General features: G+C 43.1%; 2 protein-coding genes across 8 annotated transcripts; both read left to right on the forward strand.

The window, feature by feature from the left end:
• Positions 1–56: 56 nt before the first annotated feature.
• On the forward strand, positions 57–21,195 carry LOC105201338 (triple functional domain protein). Of its 6 annotated transcripts, none has more exons than XM_039445896.1 (28): positions 68–339; positions 1,800–2,090; positions 2,163–2,276; positions 2,378–2,702; positions 2,791–3,449; positions 3,616–3,723; positions 4,691–4,869; positions 4,952–5,099; positions 5,205–5,396; positions 5,524–7,539; positions 7,608–7,799; positions 7,894–8,157; positions 8,341–8,697; positions 12,409–12,958; positions 13,285–13,357; positions 13,464–13,920; positions 14,011–14,106; positions 14,186–14,523; positions 14,609–14,768; positions 14,841–15,068; positions 15,164–15,355; positions 15,581–15,822; positions 17,767–18,037; positions 18,887–19,520; positions 19,595–20,141; positions 20,209–20,547; positions 20,658–20,850; positions 20,994–21,195. In XM_039445896.1, exons 2-28 carry the CDS (start codon positions 1,830–1,832, stop codon positions 21,099–21,101), a joined length of 9,243 nt encoding a protein of 3,080 aa, XP_039301830.1. In that variant the 5' UTR covers positions 68–339; positions 1,800–1,829; the 3' UTR covers positions 21,102–21,195. The 6 variants fall into 6 exon arrangements, with proteins under 6 accessions (XP_039301836.1, XP_039301834.1, XP_039301833.1 ...); XM_039445898.1 differs by lacking the exon at positions 3,616–3,723 and adding an exon at positions 4,087–4,182 and having other exon boundaries at positions 69–339; XM_039445897.1 differs by lacking the exon at positions 68–339 and adding an exon at positions 1,024–1,201.
• A 658-nt stretch (positions 21,196–21,853) lies between these two features.
• LOC105195036 (synaptobrevin homolog YKT6) lies at positions 21,854–24,486 on the forward strand. Of its 2 annotated transcripts, none has more exons than XM_039445927.1 (4): positions 21,854–22,071; positions 22,572–22,767; positions 22,845–23,116; positions 23,239–24,486. In XM_039445927.1, exons 2-4 carry the CDS (start codon positions 22,578–22,580, stop codon positions 23,377–23,379), a joined length of 603 nt encoding a protein of 200 aa, XP_039301861.1. In that variant the 5' UTR covers positions 21,854–22,071; positions 22,572–22,577; the 3' UTR covers positions 23,380–24,486. The 2 variants fall into 2 exon arrangements, with proteins under 2 accessions (XP_039301861.1, XP_011158539.1); XM_011160237.3 differs by having other exon boundaries at positions 21,857–22,054.
• Positions 24,487–24,578: the final 92 nt, after the last annotated feature.

Genomic DNA, 24,578 nt, shown 5'->3' on the forward strand with positions numbered 1-24,578 from the left:
CAATAACGCCTCGCGAAGTCGCGCGCGGAGCGGCGCGAGTGGCGCGACTCGCGCTAGTCGCGCTCTACGCTCTACAGTATTGGTTAGTATTGGTGGAGGAGCGAGGTTGTTGGAAGCTGGAAGTGGTTGGGAGCAGTTGGGAGCTCGTCGTTCGAACATGGCAGCGGTGTGATGTCGGGGGGGGGACTTGTCTCGCGTGACGGTTGCCCGTGATTTCGGACGCCGATGAAACGACAATATGAACGTTAAGCCGGCCCGCCTGCGAAGCAACCCGGGCCTGCTGATACGTCGACGGGGAACAAGGACGCGCTGGGGTCGTCGCGAACGAGCTTTCCGCAGGTGAGTCGCTCTTGACGGATTTTCCACGGTTTACCCCACGCGTACGGAAAAATTGTCGCGCACGCGAGCGAGACGAGGCTTCGACTCTCGATGCTCTCGATGGAATTCTCTGAAATTCTCACAGTCTCGTTGAGATGCGACGAAACCCCCTGATACACGAGATGCAAGTCACATTGGTGAATCGCGAGTATATACTCGGATTGGTTGTCGGAACGACGGATTACGGAATCGAAAACGTTCGTCTCGTCCCGTCTCGTCTCGTCTCGTGCCGATATATCCATGACAGGCCGCTGTAACTAGAGGGGTGAGAGACGATTGATTGTCCATGCTTCTCTCTCTCTCCCCCCCTCCCCCCTCCGTAACATTCTATTGTCGGTCGAGCGACACGCGGTTTACCGCCTACCGGGCTTATTCCGGCCACCTCCGTAGTCCGTACCGTTAGTCTCCCACGAGAAGCGTCCGAACGCCACGATAGTATTTTGACAGTGGTGAGGAGGAGGAGGAGGAGGAGGAGGAGGAGGAGGAGGAGGAGGAGGAGGAGAAGGAGGAGAAGAAGAAGAAGAAGAAGAAGAAGAAGAAGAAGAAGAAGAAGAAGAAGAAGAAGACGGGAACGAAAACGGAGGGTAGTGAGCGTAGTGAAACAGCGACAATACGAGGGGGGAGGGGGGAGTGAGAGAGACGTGAAGAGGGATGGATACGCGGGTTACGTGCTATTCCGATACGCGTGTATCACGGTGTTTCATGTCGCGCACTCCTACGCCACAACAACGGTTCTCGCGTCTCGCATTCCACTCTCGTCGGCGAACCTCCCGATTAGGGAGCAGCAGCCAATGACAGGAATGGGATGCGGAGGCCCTAATCGGTAGACGCATTATATTTATATGCACGCGCGCATATGTGCCTACAGTCTTACACAAATATATACTAATGTATTTATGTAGTCAGTAGTGCGTGCGTGTGTCCGTGATCGCGCGCGCGTTTGTGTATACATCGTATTCGCGTACACACACACCCACACACGTACGCACGCGCGCATTTGTGTATACATATGCACATGGATATATAATGACCTTGAATTTGACTATTTCATTGAATACGTTTATGGGGTAGAGTTACCTACCTCTTTCTACGTTGTCCTCTCAAGGGCTTCTAAATGCAAACAAATTTATTGAAGCTGCACCAGATTTTATCATGTTATAATTATGTTGCTATTTTTTATTAAGGTGTGTTATTTTTATTTAAAAATAAGCAATTTATTTTCAAATTGTTATGTTATCTTGTATTATTGATCAGATGTGTGTGTGTGTGTGTGCGTGCGTGCGTGCGTGCGTGCGTGCGTGCGTGTACATATGTATATGTATACATGTAACATTTGTTATTTTGCAATTATTGCATTATACGTTGTACGATGCAAAGATGAAAGTGTCACAAATATCTGTTTTGTCTATTAACGGAAGCAGATCATGATCGTTTAATGAAAAGTGAGGATAATGGATGGTACACGAGCGGCAGAAGTATTGCCATTGCTGCAAGAACGTTTGGCAATACTACCCGGTGGACGGGATCGTAGGGGGGGACCTGTGCTTCTGTTTCCAAGCACGCCGAGACGCGAGCGTGCGAAACCCGAGGATTACAGACGTCTCTTACAGTATCTATTTGCCATCCCGAGTGATGAAGCCAGGGGCCTGCGATTTACCGTGATCGTGGATATGCGTGGTACGACGTGGGACTCGGTCAAACCTATTTTGAAGGTTTCTCTCTTTTTTATATTATGAAATTATATGTGAATATTGAACGTAAAATTAATTTATTAATATCTTCAGGTGTTACACGAGCATTTTCATCGAACGGTTCATGTAGCTTTTCTTATTAAACCAGAAAACTTTTGGCAAAAACAGAGAACTTCGTTGGGTAAGCAGAAAAAGTATAATTTTGAGGTAAGTAGATAAAAATTATTATATTTATAATATATCTAATTATGCTCTTTTCTTGCCTATTCTATTTGTATATAGATGTTAACAAATACATTTAATTTCAGATTAATACAATCAGCTTAGAGGCTCTTGCGAAAGTTATAGATCCTTCTCAGCTCACTGCGGATTTAGATGGATCCTTACAATACGATCATGCCCAGTGGATCGATACCAGATTAGTTGTAGAAGATTTTACATGGCAAGCGGCGGATCTTCTCGATCGATTGGACGATCTGCAAGAGGATCTCAGTCGAAATGACTTCGCTGACGATGTTACTGGAGCTAAGCACGGAATTGATCTGCATAACGAGATGAAAAAGAAAATTTTAAAAGTTCCAGTGGAAGATATCGAAGTTGTTGGACAACGCCTGCTTCAGCGATTTAACAATAGTTAGCGTAGCACTTTGAGCTTTTTTTCGAATAAAAGCGACATAGTAAACTAACGTGATATACAAATATTTTAAACGTGTGTTTTCAGGTGCAACGGCAACCGGTGGGGAAGGAGGAAGCATTGACAATGGTGCAGCGAGTTGCACAGATTCCGATGGACGAGCACTAGCCACCCTGGTTATTCAGCATTTGGATTCCGTGCATGCCGCGCAACAGCATCTGTTACAATTGTGGCACATCAAGAAGATGAAACTGGATCAGTGTTTTCAGCTGCGATTATTCGAACAGGATTGTGAGAAGATGTTTGATTGGATTTGTCATAATCGAGAGGCGTTTCTCGCCAGTTACGTGGAAATTGGCCGCTCGTATCAGTTGGCCAAGAATCTGCAGGAGGAACATAAACACTTTACAATGAGCTCGATGAACGTTTACGTGAATATAAATAAAATCCTCACGATGGCTGGCAAATTGTTGGAGACGCAGCATTACGCGGCTGGACACGTACGAGCGGTAGCGGGACGTCTGGATCGAGCTTGGAAGGAGTTTGCCGCCGGTCTCGATGAACGCACCGCGGTACTCAGTTTAAGTGTAGTGTTTCACCATAAAGCGGAACAGTACGTCGATAACGTAGCTAGCTGGAGTCAAGCGTGCGAGATTAGTAATCTGCCCAGTGAAATTCCAGTGCTTGAATCTCACAGTCGCCAACATCAAACTCTTTACGAGGCGATGTGTCAGGCGTATACGGAGGTAAATTTTGTCCTGCTCTTAGCATACGCTCTACCATACGATTATTCAATTTGACCGATTTCATCGCAACACGTTGGAAATGGACAGAGATTATTTTTGTCTATTGTAAATCGATCCAAATTTCATATATTTCTTTTCATTTACATTGTAAGTTTATATTTAACAGGTTTACAATGCATATCAAGCATTATTGAGCGGCCTGGGTTCAATGCTGCAAGTTTGTCATAATGTGAGCGCCCATTCTTCAGGGTCGGATACATTTCGCGTCGATTATGTACGAGATATTCAATTTTTAAAGCTTTTGGCGATGGAATCCATTGCTCGCTTGTTGGTACTTGGGTGCTATTGGAAATATCTATCCAATTTTCTGCAATGATTAACATTTTAAAGTAATTTTCTTATAACCCAGGCGTCTCAGTATTCTCAGACTTTTAGGCGTGTACAGGCATACGTTTATTCATTATCAATATTTGTTGCTGTATTTGTTATTCTATTGTTTTTTTTTCAACTCCAATTAAAAGTTAATTATTATTCATTTAGCCCATTGTATCATGTAAAGCCATATACAAGTATATTCAAAACGGTCATTGTACATACGAATGTTTCTTAAGTGGGATTGGGTAAAATTCTTATTTAGGTACATAGTACGAGTAAGAAGCTTCTTTACCAACTGGATCATCTTGTGCAAGTCTGTAATCAACCACAAGGAATTGACCATGTCGCCAGAAAACATGTACGTTAATTGGTGTTTAAAGGAACAATTATTGTTTTTCCTTTTTTTGTTAAAGTCTCCCTTCGTGATTACGTTCCTGTGTGTTTAACTTTTTTTTAGAACATAAAGCTTAATTTATATTTATTAAGCTTTCGAAAAAAATGTTAATAATTGAGCGAGATAGTAAGTGCTTTCATTATTCTTCTGTACAAACTGTTCTTTGCATGGAGGGTTATAAAACGGGGAGGGGGGGTTATAAAGGAATATAAAGGGGCTATTATTTCAGTAGGATTAATATAATAGAGAAACAGGCTTGCTTGTATGCTGGAATAATGGTGCGTGCGTGCGTACACACACACACACACGCACACGCACACGCACACATAACTATGTAAAAAGCTCATAGTATATCTTGGAATAATGATGTTTAATGATACTGATTGCATGCAGCATTATTTATTTGATTATTAATTTATCTTTCAAAGCGATTTGTATTGTAGCTCATGTTTTTGATATCTGATTTATACAGAGTCAAGATGGACATAATATTGACGGTCACACCGGCACGAGTGGTAATCCAGCAGCTGATTACAGCGAAGGCGCATCTCACGTATTAGCCGTTATTCATCAGATTCTTGGTCATCATAGAGCACTAGAAGCCCGCTGGCACGCTCGCAAAGTCAAATTGCATCAACGGCTTGCATTAAGGTACAAAAGTTTATAAATTTTGCTTCAATTGTCATTTTATTGTTACATCGATATCGGTAATACATGCAGTTATGATTCTCAGATTATTTCAAGAAGATGTAAAACAAGTTCTCGACTGGCTAACAAATCACGGTGAAGTCTTTATTAGAAAAAACACAGGTGTAGGTCGTAATCTGCAAAAGGCACGCGTTTATCAAAAAAGCCATGAACATTTTGAAAATGTGGCTCAGGTGATTTTTTTTTTTTTTTCTTTAGTATTACATTTCAATAAATGATTTTTTTAATGATTCGTATGTACAAATATTTAGTATATTTAACTTTTCTATTGTTTATAGAATACTTACACAAATGCTACTAAACTTTTGACCGCTGCCGAAGAACTTGCTCACACGGGGGAATGCGCGCCCGATGAAATATATGCAGTAGCACAAGAGTTGGAGGCTCACGTTAGTAGTTTTGCAGCGAGAGTCGAGCAACGGCGTCGTAGATTAGATTTGGCAGTGGTGTTTTATACTCACGAAAAAGAGGTATATTTTTAATAGAAATTTGAAATTTGTATGATGCAAATGTGCCTTAAGACATAGGACTGTTTATACAAAGCATAGTAATCTGTAAAGTACCATGTTACATTTTCACTGTGATTTTGTTTCACAGCTCACCGGTTGGGTGGACGAGTTACGTCAAGAATTGCAACAGGATGAGGTCGCGGAAAACCTGGAGACGGCGGAAAGATTGTTGGAACAATGCGCGCAGCATAGATCGTCTTGTCTCGAGGCATGCGCCTCGACGATAGCTCAAGGCGAAGCTCTGCTGCAAGAGCTTCGCGAGGCAACCGATGCGCCCGACACTACCGGCTCGATATCGGCAGTGGAATCAGCGTTAGACAGACTGGCGAGCTTGAGACAAGAATTGGAAGATTTATGGGCTACTAAAAAGCTGAGGCTAGAACTGTGCCTGCGACTACGCGTTTTCGAGCGCGACGCGCTGGAGGCTAGCGGTCAACTGGAGATGTGGGCGCAAGAGCTACAGGGCCCACCGCGAGAGGGTTCTCCCGAGCAATTGCTGCGCGTGCACAACGACGGAGTCGCTCATATGCAAAATACCGCTTTCCAAATTCTGCATCGTGGCCAAGAATTGGCGCAAGTCTTGGAGGAAGCGGGAGTGTGCATCATGGCGGATGGTCAGCATAGCGCTTCGGCACGAGTGCAGGTGCTTCTCGAGTTTCTGAACGAGAGAGAATTGGATGCGGAGGATCTCGCGGAGATGCGAAGGGTACGACTGGAGCAGGCCTCTCAATTACTACAACTGCAGACGGATGCTTCTCATGTAATTAAGTGGATACGAAATGGCGAGTCGATATTATTGGCTTCGCTGAGGATACCAGACGATTTTGAAGACGCCGACCAATTGGGAAAGGAACACTATCATTTTCAACTCGCTATAACGAATACTCATGCGTCCGCCGTTCAAGTGAAGCATAAAGCGGACGCTTTAATAAACGGGAATCATTACGATCCCAAAAGTATCAGGGAAGTTGCGGAAGATGTAACTAAACGGTGGCAGCAACTAGTGACCTGTGCGGAAGAGCGACATAAATTAATTACTGCCAGTCTAAACTTTTACAAAACGGTGGACTCTGTACGTTCGGTTCTCGATAGTTTAGAACTACAATACAACGTGGATGACGATTGGTGTGCTGACGGAGAAAAAGCTGCCGGAATACCAGCGAACATTACCAGACATCAAGAGCAAAAGGAAGCCTTTCTCAAGGCGTGTACGCTGGTACGACGAACCGGAGAAACGTTCTTAAAGTATATCAATCGTAGTTTGCAATTTTATAGCTATCACGCTAATAGCGCCGGTTCCGCGAACAAAGTAAAAAATATTTTAGAGGAGCTGGTCGGTAAGGAGAACAAAGTGCTCGAATATTGGACGCAGCGAAAGAAGCGCTTAGATCAATGTCATCAGTATGTTTTGTTCGAACGTAGTGCGAAGCAGGCTCTCGAATGGATAAAAGAAACGGGGGAATTGTATTTAGCGACACATACCAATGTTGGTAAGAATCGCATCGAAAACGAACAACTGTTGCAAGAGCACATCGAGTTTAAGGGTGCAGCGAAGGAAACGAGAGAAAGAGTGAAATTGTTGATTCAACTCGCTGACAATTTAGTTGAGAGGGGTCATGCTCATGCCGCGGCGATCAAGCAGGCCGTTGCCGAGGTCGATCAGCGATACAAGGACTTTAGCACGCGAATGGATTGTTACAAAACGCAAATCGAAGGTGATTTAGGTATCCAACCTGACGAGGTGCACCGAGAGCTCTCTATCGATCGCAATTCAGATCCGTTGCTGGAAGAGAAAATCAAGGGTAAAGATTTGAAAGAATTGAACGAGGAGAAAAGAAGATCTGCGCGAAGGAAAGAGTTCATTATGGCTGAACTCTTGCAAACCGAACGTACGTACGTGAAAGATTTGGAAACATGTATTCGTTGCTTTCTGGACGAGACGCGATGTGGCAAGGGAAACGTTCCAATGGGTCTACAAAGTCGGGAATCGATCATTTTTAGCAATATAGAAGAGATACATCAGTTTCACAGCAATGTATTTCTACGCGAGCTAGAAAAGTACGAAACTATGCCAGAGGATGTAGGACATTGTTTTGTAGTGTGGGTGAGTATTGTGCAAATCTACATTAAGAATGTAATTTTTTACTTATATCATGTAATATTTCATTTCAGGCACCTAAATTTGACATGTACGTAACTTACTGTAAGAATAAACCTGAGAGCAATCAACTGTTAATAACGCACAGTGGAACATGGTTTGAAGAATTGCAAAGAAAACATAGAGTAGAACATCCTATCGCTGCATATCTAATTAAACCTGTACAGAGAATTACCAAGTATCAGCTGCTACTTAAGGACTTACAGGTATCTAGTGTTATACGTTTCATTAACTCGTGACATAGTTTTAAGTTGGTGATGTACATATTCTCTTGATTAATTTTTTTTTTTTTTTTTTTAGGCTTGTTGCCAAGAGGGTCAGGGCGAAATAAAAGAGGGATTAGAAGTGATGTTAAATGTGCCTAAAAAAGCTAACGATGCCTTACACTTAAGTCTACTGGAAGGTTGCGACGTTAGTATAGATGCGCTCGGTGACGTTGTATTGCAAGATTCGTTCACAGTATGGGACCCAAAACAGTTGATCAGGAAAGGAAGGGATCGTCACATATTTCTTTTCGAATTATATCTTCTCTTTACAAAGGAAGTGAAGGATTCCGCAGGAAAGGTTTGCACGTAACTTTGTTTTTGTAGTTGTAAATAAAATTCATATATATATGTGCGTGCGTGCGTGCGTGCGTGCGTGCGTGCGTGCGTGCGTGCGTGCGTGCGTGCGTGCGTGCGTGTATGTGTGTATGTGTGTATACGCGCGCGCGTGTCTAATATATTAATATCGATCATTACAATCTAGGTGAAGTATGTTTATAAAAATCGCTTGTTGACTTCCGAGTTGGGCGTGACCGAGCATATCGAAGGCGACGAATGCAAATTCGCGGTATGGACAGGACGGGCACCGACCAGCGATACGCGCGTAGTGTTGCGGGCGAATTCGATGGACGCGAAGCAGCTGTGGGTGATGCGGTTACGCGAGGTGATACAGGAGACCTTTTTGGGGAAGAACATGCCAAAGAGCCCCGCTAAAAAGAGCTCTAGTCAGCGCTCCAGCAGAGATCTGGAGGAATGCGCATCTTTGGACGAGAGTGTGGAGAATCTCGACAGAAACTCCTTGGCTTCCTTCGGTTCGACTAACACTACGGATTCTGATAAGGTAAAGTATAACTAATAGAAATTGTTTAAATATCAAAATATTAATTTTCCACGATTCATGAAACCTTACAAGATGTATATAACTTGAAAATTTTATTTTACTAAAAACCGTAATTGGTAAACTCTTATTATAGCAGGAGAAAGATTAAATTGGAAAAATTATGATGTGTTATTTAATGTCATACAGAAGCATACTTTTCATGATAATATAATTAATTTTTAACATAGTGCGGAATAATGTTATTCTCTTATTTACTGAAGATAAATCAAAAAGTAGCTCACAATTATTTTAAATAAATAGATGATTTATTTTTATTGTTTAAAATCAATTTTTTATGGTTCTAAAGATTATTAGATATACTTTCACACGTTTGTCTAGTAAAAACTCCAATCTAAATCGTTATCAATTATCGCTCATAATATTTCTACACTTTGCGGTTAATTTTCAATATATACAGTATTTTATACGATCGCTATATTATTTTTATTTAAAACATATAGAACTGCTTCACAATACGGAGCAAACTAGTTTTTAAAATGATGATTCATCAATGATTGCTGCATTACTCCAATCTCTAATATTTGTTTGTCTGAGTTTTCGAGCTTATCGTTTTTCGATTGTATTTTTACCAAGATTAATAGCTTCAACACGTTATGTGTCATAAGTAGGTGTTAGGACATAGTAATGAAAAAATGTAATGATCTTTCAAGTTACGTACAAATTGTATAAATTGAGGCGAAGATAACTTTCCACGTATTTAACAAACTATATTATATAGGCGAATAATGGAAAGTCTGTAGATCCATGGAATCATACAATATCCTGTGCGAAGGACAAGTTATCGCTAATCATCAATCACTCACCCTTCGTATCCTACCTTGGCGATCCTTACATTTGTCTTCGAGATCCATATTGTAAATATTTTCTTTTGGAGCTGGTAAACATCTGTCTCGCTCTCGGAACAATTGGTTTCGGAATCGACGGAGGTCGCTATTGGTCCCGATCCACCTGGTTTCTCTCGAGTTTGCCCTCTCCGCGAGAAGGGATGGTGGCAATACGGCAGGATGCGAGGCGCGCGCGAGGCCATGGAGGCCAGTACTCGCGCAGGGTTGGGTGGGGCGCGAGTTGGGTTGGGTTAGTTATAATCTCGTCACTCCGCACGGTCGGGAGGCTGACGATCAGTACGGGCGCGACTCCCGGGTCGGATGGATCCACTTAAGGGTCTACCGTTGATCGCGAGACGTTGGGCGAATCGGTAAAGCCCTGACCTTCTTGTTGGAAGAAAGGAGGAAAGGAAGGAAAGAAGGAAGAAGGGAAGAAAGAAAGGAGAGAGATAGAGAAAGGGAGATAAAAAAACGAAAACGGGAGCGTACCATCGACGATGGCGGATATACCGCGCGTCGTCGCACGCTCGACGACGTGCCTCGTGAACGATAGCGCGCTGTCTATCACCACCACCATTATCACTATTACCACCACGTCGTCGTTTCTGCCCTCCTGTACGCCGTGGTCGCGCTCGCGCGTCTGAAGACCGTAAGGCCTCGCAGGTCGCGCGCGTCGATCGCGACGAGGGTCGAGAGGTTTCCTTATCATGACGTCACCGGCCGGGAAACCGGCGACGATCGCCCAGAAGGCGCGCAGGAAGATCTCCCTGCCATGGTTTCGTCAGGGCTCCGCGGCACCGCCGCACGTGACCCTCTCCAGGCAGCACACCATCGATACGCCGAGCTCGTTCCAGGCCCGACTTCTGCGCCGCCAACCCTCCCTGGCCCAGGTACCGCGCCGCGATCGCGACGGTCTCTCTTCCTTTCTCCAGACTTGGTTTTTTTTTTTTTTTTTTTTTTTTTTTTAATTTTCTTTCTCCGCGAGGCGCGAGGCTCGCCTCTTCGATCATTCGCGGATTCGTTTGACAGTTTATCGTTCAAGATCGATACTATGCGGAGGCATCTCTTCTCACGGAAGAAATCGTTGTGATGGAATTTCAATAAATTCCACGCGCTCCTCTCTTTCAATTACAAAAATAGATACGGACGAATTGAGAATCGAACCGGTTGGAAATTTACGAAAGGGCAATGCAATTTCCGTTTAACGAGTACATATCTTGGCATCTCGGAAGCGTCGTCGTTGTCGTTGTCGTTGTCGTCGTCGTCGTCGTCGTCGTCGTTGTCGTTGTCGTTTTCTTCTTGGGGAATCTAGCGATAATGTAATCTTTCCCGCGTTTCTTTATCACTTAAATATTTCCCCTCCCCCCTCCCCCTTTCTTCATCTCGATCTTTGGCGCGCGCGGCGCGGTACGGCGCAGCGCGGCGCGAGTTAACGACGTTTCGAGGGAACTTGGCACGTGGAAAATTCTATTTTGGATCACGGAATGTACGAAAATCGGGCGGGACCATTCGGGCGATTCACGTCGGGCAAACAATTGCGCGTCTCTCACGCGCGACGAAAGAGGAAAAGGAAGAAAGAGTGGGACAGTGTTGTTGGTTCAAACGCAGTACCAACCTGCACGTCGTCGTCGATATGATACACGCACACACGCAGTATTTATAGCAACGTCAAAGTACCGCGGTGTCGTGACATTAGCTATTTTCAAAACGCCGGAATCCGCGTGCGGATTTAAAAGCGTCGTCGCGGAAGGACGGGCGCGCGCGCGTATACAAGCCAGAGAGGGAAAGAAAGAACGAGCGAGCGGTGACACTGATCCAACGATCAGAATTACTCGGGCGTCAGTAATCGTATCTCTGGAATCTCGCTCCGTCGATCCGCAAATTCAAAGACAATCGGTCTTTCGCGCAGCAAATGAAAGAGAGAGAGAGAGAGGGGGAGAGCAAGCGAGTTCTCGGTCGTGCGACGGAGAGGACGATCGTATCGACCCGTCTACGCTTGCGTAAGCACGAGAGGGCAGGCAAGCAGGCAGGCAGGCAGGCTGGTTGACTAGCTGACTGGCTGGCTGGCTGGCTGGCTGGCTAGCTGGCTGGCTGGCTGGCTGGCTGGCTGGCTGGCTGGCTGGCTGGCTGGCTGGCTGGCTGGCTGACTAGCTGGCTGGCTGGCTGGCTCGCTGGCTGGCTGGCTGGCTGGCTGGCTGGCTGGCTGGCTGGCTGGCTGGCTGGCTGGCTGGCTGGCTGGCTGGCTGGCTGGCTGGCTGGCTGGCTGATTGACTGACTGACTGACTGACTGACTAACTAACTGACTGACTGACTGACTGACTGACTGACTGACTGACTGACTGACTGACTGACTGACTGACTGACTGACTGACTGACTGACTGACTGACTGACTGACTGACTGACTGACTGACTGACTGACTGACTGACTGACTAGCTAGTCAGTCTAGATCTAACTAGCTGGTTCTTCTCTTCCTCTTTACTTTGCTTTCCTGCTTTTGGTTTATCCCGCACCTACCTTTCACCCTCGGCCATCCTACCGCGATCGCCGCCACCACCACCACCACCACCACCACCACCACCACCACCACCACCACCACCACCACCACGACTACCACCACCACCACTACCATCAGTGCTTTCACGCACGCGCGCACACAGACACATTGCCCTCCGCTAATTATCCCATTTCTATCGTCACCTTTCCCTCCCCCTCTTTCTCTGTTCCGATATTCGCGCGGACATCCAACGTACGTCGACCGTGAATCGCGCGACCCTCCGCGCAATGTGCCGCGGAATCTATTGAGGATTCTTGATGCATGCTTTCAGACCGGAGTCGTCGAAATGACGTGGGTAGTCGCCGATCATATGGCCGCACCGGGCTCGAGGGAGCTCAGCGTGACGAAAGGGCAGCAGGTCGAGGTGTTGGAGAACGGTAGCTCGAATCCTGGCACCACCGAATGGACCCTGGTACGTCTACCGCTTACACCTGGACAGGCCGAGCCACCCGCGGAGGGTCTGGTACCTACCAGCGCCCTGAAACAGCCACCAACCGCTTCCTGCAAAACTTCGCCGTCCAGAAAAGCGTCCACGCAACAGCAGCAACAATCGCACCAACATCAACAGCAGCAGCAGTCGCAGTCGCAGTCGCAGTCACAGTCGCAGTCGCAGTCGCATCATCATCCGTACCATCAGCAGCAGCAGATCAATCAAGCGATCGTCCAAACGCAACAGCAAACTGCCGTCACGTCGTCGAGTACCGTTAACACGTTGCCGTCGACCTGCTGCGTGACCGACGTTCCGCCGGCCACGCAGCAGGCGTCTTCGTTGCCCGCGCTATCGTCCACGGTACTCTCGCCGATGCTTTCGGAGGAGGCGGGTAAGTAAACACCGCACGTGGAAAGTAGCTCGGATCAGTCCGAGGTATCAAACTGCTCGTCTTGCGTCTAGCGAGTTTTCTTATTTCTTCCAAGTACGTTAAAGAATAGAGCGGTAGGTTATCGCGTGGCGCATAAAGATGCGTGCAAAAACCACGCACCAATGACGGGACGGAAAGTCGGTGAACCGCAAATCGAGGCGAAACCCGATGACGCGATCGCGCTCTCGCTTATCAATTTCGATAACCGGATAAGTTGAATGATAAGTTGGAGCTGAATTTTAGAGCTTGTTTCGAGTAGTAACGATTGCTCTTTCGCTAATTAACAGAAAACACCGGAAGCGACGGTAGTGGATCAACTAGTACAAATTCACCTGGCAACAAGAGGCGGGGTTTTAGCGGGTAAGCATTTCATAGAAACTCCGTCGTCTAAATGCCTCGCGCTTATCTCGAAATGTCATACGTGCAACGATAATCACGTACCATGGCCGGGCGTTTCTGTTTATAGACGGAAGTGGCTCCCACCTTCTTTACGCAAACTTAGCCAAGGTAAAGTCGAGAAAACCAATACGGCCGTGCCGACGTCATCGCCTCCTTTGATTGGGCCGTCTTTGAAGAAAAGTGGCTCGGACAAACGTTTCAAACTACCGAGTGGCGTTGAACACAATCGGACCGGCAAAATCGCGTTCGAAACGGAAGCTCAAGCGGGAAGAGAAGGTGAGCAGATTGGTAAGGAGGAGGAAGGAGGCGAGGAACAGCAGGAGGTTGAGGTGGACGTCGACGCAGACGTTACGGAGAGCGACGACACGGCGGTGACGAGTTTGCAGGAGCAGAACGGTGGCGAAGATGCCGACGACGATCTGGAACTTCCGCCCCCGATGAAGCCTATAACCGAACCGATACTCGTAGCGACTGCAAATGGCCCATCAGGTTCCACGATACCGAGCGAATTGCCCGGCAAGCGAGTGAGTATTTGCGTATTCTACAAGTATATACGTACGTCGTAGGTAGGAGGATTATATTCGTCGCTCCGTAACCGCATTTATTTTATACAGTCTGCCAGTCTATCGGAACACACGACCAAAATTCTCGATGGCGGCGCCACAACGGCCGATCTCTCGGAAATCGAGCAGATCGTCAAGGAGAGAATGGTAAGTCCCTTCACATATATAATATTATCATATGCACAGTTCCGTGCATTACACAAAGTACTATGCGTATCATTAACAGGAGCAACATACAGAAAATCAGGAAAGGCATAGTCTCATGCGTACCCCTAATGGAAAATCGTTAAGCAACGATGAGGAATATTGTAACGCGACCATTAACGCGGTCACTTCCGAAGAATCAGATCCGGAGAGTATCGCGATCGCGAAGCGGCAGTTTGTTATTCGCGAGCTGGTGGATACCGAGAGAGATTACGTCAATGACTTGAAACAGATAGTCGAAGGTTACCTAGCGTTGATGCGAAATCCCGACTGCGAGATTCCCTTACCGGAAGATTTGGGTGCTGGGAAGGATAAGATGGTTTTCGGTAACGTGGAGGCCATCTACGAGTGGCACAGAGAGTGAGTGGCTTGGATCGATCATTGAAACTTTAGCGATGATTCTCGCACCGTCCGAAACGTTTATATCTATATTTCCTGCTTTCAGCTTTTTCCTCAAAGCTTTGGAACGTTGTTTGGAACGTCCCGAAGAACTCGGACCTCTCTTTAAACGTTACGAGCGAAAATTGCACATGTATGTGGTTTACTGTCAAAACAAGCCTGTTTCGGAATACATAGTGTCCGAATATATAGATACTTACTTCGAGGTAACAAGTAAAATCGATAAGCGGCTACGCGCAAAACGGAAACATTTAATCAAAGAGGCATACCTGTTGTAGGAACTTAGGCAAAAACTTGGGCATCGTTTGCAACTCTGCGACTTGCTGATCAAGCCAGTACAAAGGATTACAAAATATCAACTTCTTCTACGGGAGGCACTGCGCCTCACTGAGCGAACTCAAAGGTTATCGGAAATCGAAGGCCTCAGAGCAGCGGCTCATGTCATGCGAGTTATTCCTAAAGCTGCAAACGATATGATGGACGTTGGGAGATTACAAGGTTTTGACGTGAGTATTGCTCTTTTTCACTGGCTCCCGTTTTATGTTTTACGTTTTACGTTTTACGATAAAAACATTCTCAAAAATCCGTTAACTCTCTTTAGGGTAAAATAACGGCGCAAGGAAAACTCTTGTTACACGGCCCGCTTTTGGTGTCGGAAAACGTACCAAACGTATCGACGAGAGGAAAGGAATGGCAAGTCTTTCTTTTCGAGCAAAATATCATCTTCAGCGAAACTGTCGGCAAGAAAACGCAATTCACCAATCCTGTCTACATATATAAAGCACATATTCAGGTAAGGTCACTTGTCAACTGCTTTTTATTTCTATTCTTGTCTGGCCACCGTTATTTCTGGAGAAGGGAGTATTGTTGCGTTATATATATATATATATATATATATATATATATATATATATATATATACATACATACATACATACATATACGCGCGCGCGCGCGCACACACACACACACACACACACACACACACGTACCGAATCGATGTGTATTTTGTGTGTAGGTAAACAGAATGACTCTTGAAGATTCGAATGACGATCCAGAGAAATTTATCATTCGACCGCTGGATGGTAAAGGAAACTACGCTGGACTAGGATTCTCTTGTAGCGTAGCTGAAGAAAGTAGTGGACCGCGCAGGCAGGAATGGGTAGATACCATCACTGCCATCCTGCAAACTCAGCGCGACTTCACGGAGGCGTTAGCAAAACCGATTGCCTACCAGAAGGAACTTACCAAAGACCCACTGTAAGCGTCTCTAACACATTGAATTACACACTGACTCTCTTTTAATATCCGATCTGTGAATATTCGTTCCGACATATTTTTGTATATTTTATATAAAAAGAAGATACAATCGCTGTAAGAGCTAGATAATCGTTAGACGTTAGTTATCTTAAAGAACCATCGCCTGCTTTCCTCTGCGCCCTTCAGCTTTAATTTTCACCTTTGTCGAAAATTAATTACTTTCCACCATTTCGATATCTTGGCGCTTACATTGTTATTAATACCACGTACTAAAAGATATTTGCACGTATCCAGTCATTTTTCTCTCACATTCCTTCTTTTCTGTCTGGATTATACCTTAATACATCCGATGATGATATTTTGCTTTCTTAGTACAGAGGAAACGATAACGATGCAGTATTCAACTATATTTCCGCGCAAGAGCTTAAATAATATCTACACACACACACACACACACACAACACAGTATTTACACTTCTCTCTATCGGCTTAATAAGAGATAAAATACACTTTATACAGAAGAGTATATGTGCAGGGTGTCTCAAAAGTGCTGCATTATTTTTTAATGACTCATCGCTTTAGACTTTGTTTGGAAGTGATGTTTTCTTAACAAAAGACGACAAGAGCAGCGACAAAATTAAATTTCCGATATTAAATATCTACACTGGATATTTTTGAAAATTATTGTTAAGGCAATGTTGCTTCCAAATTTTTGTAAAAGACCGTCATTAAAAAAACTATGCGATAATTTTGGAACATACAAATATATAAGTATATATCTTTTCATATTCGATGACATCTCGAAACGATTGTAGACTTCAACTATCGCTCTGTATCAGATATATACGGAAGTATATACTTTAGTGTTTTAGATTGCTACGGGCATGCGAGAGTTAACGCTCTTTTTATTGTTTAATGGATCAAAATCTACTCACCCTGTTCCTTCAAATATACTACTCTTCTAGATTCGACTATCTGATTCCAGGAGCCTATAAACCGTGTATTAATCCGTTCCAATGCGCATGCATTATGCGGGCGTGTATTGTGTATGCATATATATATATATATATATATATATATATATATATATATATATATATATGCACAACAATGGGGGCATATTTTGTTGTTTACGTGCGTTTACATCTCTACACACATGCGACTTGTAACGATATGACGATATACAAAAAGACGCGCTACGAGTGCGAGTGTATTAATAACGTAATAATATATGAAGATATGCAATATAAATATATATATATATATATATATATATATATATATATATATATATACATATACATATATATATATTTATAATAATTTTAATAACGTTTACAAAAACATGCGCGCACGCACGAGTCTATGGACAGATTGTGGCGTAACAGTATACTGTGTATATATTAATGCGCGACATTGGAGGACAGTCCGAAAAGCTATAATTGACCGCGAATCGTAAGAATTTTGTCTAGAATAAATTGTAAATTGATGATTAAGACCGAGTGATTGTAATGTGCAACCCTTCTCCTCGTCTGCTATCTCTAATATACACGCCCAACCCGACTAACCAGCTTCTTTTCTTATAATTTTATCAAGAACACAGTACTGCGGGAAGCAAGTGTATCTACCACGATCACAACCAACCAACCACCTACTTACCTTGCCGCCATGCGTTGCTATTAAGCACACACTCATCTATTCTTCGACACGTCCGAAAAATATCCAACTTGCTGGCGTCGTTGCTCTTCCTATAACCTGGCTAATGTCGAGACTCGTTCCTATTTAATCGCTTTGAGATTTTGATCAAAAGTTTATTTCACGAAACAAGATGCCTTTTTCCTATCCTTTTATCGTTTAAACGGCTAACAGCAGCGTATCAAAGTGCGCGAGTCTCGACACGTAGTACTGTGTCTTGGATTTCATTTATGATTTGCTGGCGTACAGTCGTGCCGTCGTCACAACTACCACCACGTCCGAACCTGTACGACGAGCAACCGTATCGGTTCCTCCGACGCTGATAGTCTCCGGAACGACGACCCGGGACAAGGGTAACAACCACAGGACGAATCAGCAACCGTTGCAACGCTCGCAGACCGGAGGATTGGAATGCGTGCAGCCACGTACACCCAGCCCGACGAAGAGTAGGCTAAACTTTCTGGAGGGATTTAAGAATACTCTACGTACACGCTCACCGATTCGCAACAATTCCATCCCGGTGAGCCAATCCTGATTAATATTCCTGGTATTATTCGCTACCTTTAGTTGATCTACATCTATGCTATCTGATGTACATACATAATTACTCGTATCAATTGGAATTCTTGATGATTACAGCAGCAAAGGAGCTCTTCCTCTTCTTCTTGATGCCTGTCGCTATCTACCGCTATTTATCGCATTATCTTCTATCGATGCGACGATCGTTATACTTGTATCGTTAAACAACTCTGTCGACTGTGTGAACGATCCATGAATGCCATACGCTATTACGTATCTTTCTAACTTGTAATAAGATCTCATACAAACGTAAAGCAAATGCATACGTACATGTCTACGAGGGATAGTCGCTAGAAAAATGAAAAGAGACTTGAAAACTTGTGTAAATGAATGACTTTCGATTCTGCAAATTCCGTTATCGCTTCTAACACCTTCTTACTCACTATATACTGTATACTATACTATACTATACTATACTATACTATATGCTATACCGCTGGTTTTGATTCACCGTCACCAAACGTTACCGCTAACGCTCTACAGAATCGTCGCAATCGATTGAATCGCCTCTGTAACATTTATTCTACCGCTGCTGCTATACTACTACTGATTCTGTCAAAGCCAATGCTACTACTACGCTGTTATTTCTTCCTCTACCGGAATCGCTACTATCGTTATTGCCGCTACCATCGATACTTACGGTGCTGGAAGCTCTCTTCCTGGGTCAAACTTCCCGTCGCATTCTGGGTGAATACAAAACGGGATGTAGCGACTAAAGTTGCATGAAAGATACGCTTAACAACGTGACAAACGTTCAAGAAGATTCTTATGACAAAGGGACGTTCCTTAGGTCGTTCCAGGTGCACGTGTAAGATTGGCTGCGGATTGGGGAAAGTTACACGCCGGAGATGAGCTTGTTGTCTCCCATCTCGATGGCCCGGGTTTAGTGGTATCCCCCGTGAATACCAACGACGAACTGTGGATCCCAGCGAGTCTTATTCCGAACTCGGCAATTAGCCGAGCCTGGTCGTTTCGACCGCGAAAAATCGATCTCGCGAGAGATCGCCACGTCTCCGATCCTCATGAGGACTCGTCATTGTCATCATTATCATCATCATCATCATCATCAACGACGACGACGACGACGACGACGACGACGACAACAATAACAACGACGGTTGCGCTAACACCCGAGGACAAAACGCCAGCTATTCTGAGCAGTCCCACGTCGATTCGCGCAACCGTCGGTGAAGTCGTTAGACTCTCCGTCGAGACGCACATTGCGGACAATGTGACCGTCGCCTGGAGGAAAGAGGGCGAGGATCAGTATATAAGAGAGAACGATCGGTACCAGTTCCAGCGAAGCGCGAGCTTTGTACACTTGCAAATCGTTAATTGCCGAACTTCGGACTCCGGAATATATCACTGTCACCTCAAAAGTGCAATGGGCTCTTGCTCCGCGGGAATTTCTCTCTTTGTCGTAGGTACGTTACTCGACGATCTTGACGAGTAACAATCTTGATGAGTGACTGTCGTTAAATAAATCATCGTGTTTCAGGTGGCAAAAGCAGTACCTCTGCGCGCGTTTTAGAGTGTTCGAAGGTCGAGATTGATTGGAACAGGCAGGAGATTGGTGGTGCGTCGTGTAGTATAGAATACAGAACTTTGCCGTCGCAACAATGGACGCCGATATCGAAGCAGGCTAACGAGCCGCCCGTTCGACTGGATGTGTCGATGAATGCCTCGTACAGTTTTCGGGTGGTGGGTGACGACGGAAGGACGACGACCTCGCCGTCGATCGTGGTGACCTTGCCGCGATCGGACACGAGTGGTGGCGCAGAATGGGAGGCTAAGCAGTTCGTCGGCAGATATTTGGAGCTGGACGAACTAGGTAACGGTAGATTCAGCACGGTTCGTCGCGCCAGAGATAAGGGCACCGGTCAAGAGGTGGCACTCAAACAAATATCGCGACACAAACAGTCGAGATTGTTGACGCGCGCTGAATACGACGTGCTCGCCTCCACTCATCACGCTAACATCGTCAGGGCGTTCGCCTTATTCGAGAACGCGCCTCGGCCTGGCCTCGACACCATCGTCTTGGAACTGTAAGTATTTGCTAAAACAAAACAATCGATGACAAATGTATTAAACAGCGTTTTCCTCTCTGCTCAGGGTCAGAGGTCCGACGCTGTTCGCATATTTGGGCGAGAAAATGGAATACACCGAGGCGACGGCAACGCGATATACTTGCCAACTGTTATCCGCATTGCGCTGGTTACACTGTCGTAGCCGAGCGCATCTCGATGTGAAACCGGAAAACATCCTCGTTGATCATGAGACGGATCAGGTGAAGATAATAGATCTGGGGGAAGCGGTTAGAGCTCCCATCGACGAGATCGTACCACCTCCCGCCGATCTGGAATTTGCAGCGCCGGAGTCAGTGCTAGGTAGACCAACCGGTCCTTGCACGGATATGTGGGCTGTTGGAGTTTTTATTTATGTTTTGCTAAGGTATTACAAGAGAAATTGCTTAATTTTTTACTCAAACATTTTATCTATTAACTTTTTTTATTTTATTTTATTTTATTACATTGTGCCTTATCCATTTTTATTATCCTTAGTGGATTATCGCCATTTTTGGACGATTCGGTGGAGGAAACCACCGCCAACATTCTCAAATGCGATTTTTGTTTTCCCGACGAATATTTCGAAATGATATCCAGCGATGCGAAGGAACTCCTTAGGAGATTGTTATGTTTGCGTGGTGAGGATCGAGTGACCGCAGAGATCTGTCTTGGTTCGCCATGGTTAAAGGTAATAATCATCTCGTACTTGTATGTACTACTCGCATATAATTTACTTTCAAATAAGAATTTATTTTATGATGTTAATTTGATGATATAATGACCTCTTGATGTCGAAATTTAATATGATATTGACTTTTCTTTTTTAATTAGATATCAACTGGCGCTACCATACCGTCCACTAGAATGGCCGCATTTATAGAACGTCGCGCACACTGTCTTAAACTGCGTCAAGATCATAATGACAGTTTTTATTCTTAAGATTAACAATATGCAGTAAGCATGTGTTACTTAAAAAAATACATGACAAATTTATATATGTAAATAGCAAAATATACTTAAATGTTTAACTGTTGATGTCTTCTTGAAATTCCCATATATTAATTTTATGGAAAAAAAAACTGCTTTTCCTTATTTCATGAAAGTCTCTCTTCTCACTTTAAATTTCCATTATTAATGCTAAAACTGATTTCAAATTTAAATAATTTGTTAATAATACAGGGTGTTTGATAATGGTTGTCCCCACGTTTTACCATAGGAGCACGCATTTGTAATTTCTAATATATGTTAAAAATATATATCCGTCGGTAAATCATGCTCCTATGGTAAAACGTGGGTACAACCATTATCGAACCTGATATACCCTGTATATCAAATATTCATACATCAAATAATGGATATAAGAGATAGTAATTTTTTCGGTATCCGAGGTTGACCCAAACTTGTCCAAAACGTTTCGACTAGTAATTTTTGATGCATAATGGTTGCACCAATCAAAAACTGAACATTGCTCTCTCCAGACCACGGTCTTGTATACAAGAGGCTTGTTTCCTGTTCCTGCACTAGACTGCACTGGAACGTTCCTTCTTGCTTTCGCTAACTTTGAAACATCTATCTATTTCATTTTAAGTGTACACTTATTTAGAGAGTTCAGGAACAGAAAACAAACGGAAGACCGTGCTCCAGACTCTCCTTCGAGAGTCTGTAATATCGAGTACTACCATTTGCCCATCTCTGTCCGATATGCGTCATGGTCAACATGGCTGTTTTCGTATCTCCTCAAAGGCTCGGGGTGATCGAATACGTCGTACAAAATGATTTTCCAGTGAATCACCACGGCGAGTGAACGTCCTGCTGTTAATCGAATTGCACGAGCGGCAGGCAGTGACAGGACTCGCCAGAATTCGCCGCGATAACCAAAGATTCCACAAATCGTAAGGATATAAATAATGTAAAAGAACTGACGTACATACGTTTGTGACATTGTTTTTAAACTTTTCCTGAGAATTTTATTTTCTTTTCTTATATACAAAAAAACCAAAAATTATGCTACGAAAATTTTCTTATTTTCAAATCGATTAGACGATTTTGTAAATTTTGTATATTTAGCCACAAGTTACATTTGAGAATAACTCTTTGCAATTACATAAGTTACAAAATTTATAATTACAGTTTTTATTCTCTTAAGATTAAATTGGTAACTTATAACTTTAAGTAAAAGTTTAAATATGATTGTTTAATATGAAAGATATATGAATATATAAATCTTTATAAAGATAATTCTGATTGATACATCAACAATTTGTAATATACAGATAATATTTATTTTAATTTAGAAGACTTTTAAATTATGTATATGCATGCACCCACGTAATTTATCATTTTTTTTTCTGTATGTGTATAAATCACATTTATTACTAAATAAATTACAACAGTTTGTTACTTTTACAGTTTAAGATGGTAAAGTTATATGCACTGACCGTTCTGTACAAAAGTCCTACATCGGCGACGACACTGAAAGCTGCTTACGATGTAGAGTCATTCTCTTTTTTTCAAAAGAACAGTATTAAAGAATTCATGTGTTTTGTTAGTAAAACCATTGTAGAAAGAACGCAGACATGTGCCAGGCAGAGTGTCAAAGAAGGAGGTAATCATGACTGAATTATAATTATGATGAACTTTTTGTATTACTTACAAACAATTATGACATTTGATCTTCCATAGAATACATGTGCCATGTGTATGTACGAGCCGACAATCTCGCTGCGGTTCTCATCTCGGATCATGAATATCCTAGGAGAGTAGCACACACTCTGATCACAAAAGTGATGGATGAGTTTGCGGCTAAGCATCCACCATCGACATGGCCTGGACTTAAAGAGATTACCGCCGACTTTCCACAAATCAATATGTATCTAGCAAAATATCAGAATCCAGTTGAGGCAGACGCGCTCACAAAAATGCAAAATGATCTAGACGAGACAAAAATTATTTTGGTAAGTGTCAATCTATTTTTCTTTGCTTACCAACTTCTAAGGGGTAATTTATTTGATCAGTTAGAATATCTATCTGTATATATAGTATGAGTATTATACAAAGTATTTATAATTTTTATCAGCACAATACCTTGGAGGCAGTGCTGCAAAGGGGAGAAAAACTGGATGATTTAGTTTCCAAGTCAGAGGGACTCAGCGCTCAGTCGAAAGCGTTTTACAAGACCGCACGGAAAACTAATTCTTGCTGTAGTTTAGCTCCTTAAAAGATTTCCTTCTTTTTTTCTTTTCTTTAGCGAGCTTTGCCGCTTCAATATTTCGATAAATGTGACTTTATAATTAATGCGGTATAGAAATGCAAATGGATATTTATATCTCATTGAAGGAAGGGTTAATACACATGAATTGAGGCAGAAGGGAAGGTTTAGCAAAGAGAGATAACGGAGAAATGCGGAAGATATCGATCTATCTAGATTTTTCAGTGGGACATTTATATTGATTCAATGAATTTCTAGTTTAATAACGGGCAAAAAGCAAACCACTGCCGGTTTCTCCCAGTTAAGTGGAATTTTTTATAAGGATGTTACATGCCCGTAGAATTCATCTACTCGCGAGAAATGGTCCTAAGCAATTGCGTATGAGAATTTACTTCCAAGACGAGTTTCGCGCGAGAATGACTGTAATGGAATTCCCACGTTGTCAAAGTATCGCCTTAAATACATTCCGAATGTTAACCGTATCCTTTTTACGTGAAGGGAACGCAAAGTGTAGCGTAAAGAGGTTTATCGTAACACCCTTATAGATTGATAGATGCAACGTGAAGATACCTGCAGGGTAACTATAGTTCGACGAATACTGAATCTCTGTTCAAACGATTAGGTTCCAATCCAACACATGATCAGCCTAAAGTAATCAAAAAAACCTTTTTGATGAACAGAATTTTGTAATCTATAAAAATAATTTTACGTTTTGTAATTGTGTGATTTTATTACCGTTATGTTGTGAGAAGTCATCCATATTATAATATCTAATCGGGAAAATATTGTACAGATTCTAAGAAGGTTGTCTAACAGTTTATTTAACACACATACGTAAACCAATCCTCATCCTTTTTAATATGGATAACTATATTTATATATCATAAATTGTACCAAAATGATCAATGTTTACATTATATATTTCATCAAGTCGATGGATAGACAAAGCTTACGATTATTTGTCATTTGAACTTTAACGTAAATAAAACTAACAATGTGTCTTGACAAAGAAAATATATTCTATGTTTAATGTTTAAGTGACAATTGTAATCTTTATACTATGTATGTTGAAGAGTATAATGAGCCAGTAAATATATATTAATATATATTTTCAAATGTCAATGTTATATAATGTATACTCACAAAAAAAATTATTTATACATATACAATTTACAATAATGAATAGATTTATTTAAACGTATTATATA

Source organism: Solenopsis invicta, chromosome 2 (genome assembly GCF_016802725.1).
Source record: "Solenopsis invicta isolate M01_SB chromosome 2, UNIL_Sinv_3.0, whole genome shotgun sequence".
In the NCBI taxonomy this organism is placed as follows: Eukaryota; Metazoa; Arthropoda; class Insecta; order Hymenoptera; family Formicidae; genus Solenopsis; species Solenopsis invicta.

Coding starts and splice junctions, on each gene's coding strand:
- LOC105195036 (XM_039445927.1), top strand. CDS start 22,578: ATGGTAAAGTTATATGCACTGACCGTTCTGTACAAAAGTCCTACATCG. Junction 22,768..22,844: donor GCAGAGTGTCAAAGAAGGAG/GTAATCATGACT, acceptor GATCTTCCATAG/AATACATGTGCCATGTGTAT. Junction 23,117..23,238: donor ACGAGACAAAAATTATTTTG/GTAAGTGTCAAT, acceptor AATTTTTATCAG/CACAATACCTTGGAGGCAGT.
- LOC105201338 (XM_039445896.1), top strand. CDS start 1,830: ATGGATGGTACACGAGCGGCAGAAGTATTGCCATTGCTGCAAGAACGT. Junction 3,450..3,615: donor TGTGTCAGGCGTATACGGAG/GTAAATTTTGTC, acceptor TATATTTAACAG/GTTTACAATGCATATCAAGC. Junction 5,397..5,523: donor TTTATACTCACGAAAAAGAG/GTATATTTTTAA, acceptor TTTGTTTCACAG/CTCACCGGTTGGGTGGACGA.